Source organism: Dendrobium catenatum, unplaced genomic scaffold (assembly GCF_001605985.2).
Source record: "Dendrobium catenatum unplaced genomic scaffold, ASM160598v2 original_scaffold_272925, whole genome shotgun sequence".
Taxonomy (NCBI): Eukaryota; Viridiplantae; Streptophyta; class Magnoliopsida; order Asparagales; family Orchidaceae; genus Dendrobium; species Dendrobium catenatum.
Genome location: NW_021591321.1, coordinates 1 through 558, shown reverse-complemented (window position 1 = coordinate 558; position 558 = coordinate 1). Strand labels below are relative to the sequence as shown.

The window sequence follows — 558 nt, the reverse complement described above, 5'->3', positions numbered from 1 at the left end:
TTGTGTTAGTATTCTTTGACGACATCCTGATATACAGCAGGACAGAGGTCGAACATTGGGAACATTTAAGAACGGTGTTAGCGGTTCTACAGGAGCATCAGTTGAAGGCAAATTTGAAGAAATGCTGCTTCGCTCAAGCCAGTGTAGAGTACTTGGGCCATGTGGTATCAAAAGGAGTGGCGGCTGATCAATCCAAAATTGAGGCGATGCTAAGGTGGCCACTACCGAAAAGTCTGAAGGCGCTGAGGGGATTTCTGGGATTGACAGGTTATTACAGAAGATTTGTGAAGGGGTATAGCACCATAGCCTGGCCACTTACAGAACAGTTGAAGAAGGATGGTTTCCTATGGGGAGAAGCAGCCACCTCTGCTTTCGAGAGCCTGAAGAAGGCAATGACTACAGTGCCAGTACTAGCTTTGCCAGATTTTACTCAGACATTCATTGTGGAGACAGATGCATCGGGGTACGGACTGGGTGCAGTACTTATGCAGAATAGGAGGCCCATCGCTTATTTCAGCCAGGTGTTGACTGCTCGGGCAAGGATGAAATCAGTATATG

General features: G+C 47.3%; 1 protein-coding gene across 1 annotated transcript; it reads left to right on the top strand.

Annotated features, from left to right (window-relative positions):
* On the top strand, positions 1-551 carry LOC114579071 (uncharacterized mitochondrial protein AtMg00860-like; the record flags this gene model as incomplete). Its single annotated transcript, XM_028692759.1, is given in 1 exon segment — positions 1-551. A coding segment is annotated over 1 exon segment (551 nt), but the record flags the coding sequence as incomplete, so codon positions are not given.
* Positions 552-558: the final 7 nt, after the last annotated feature.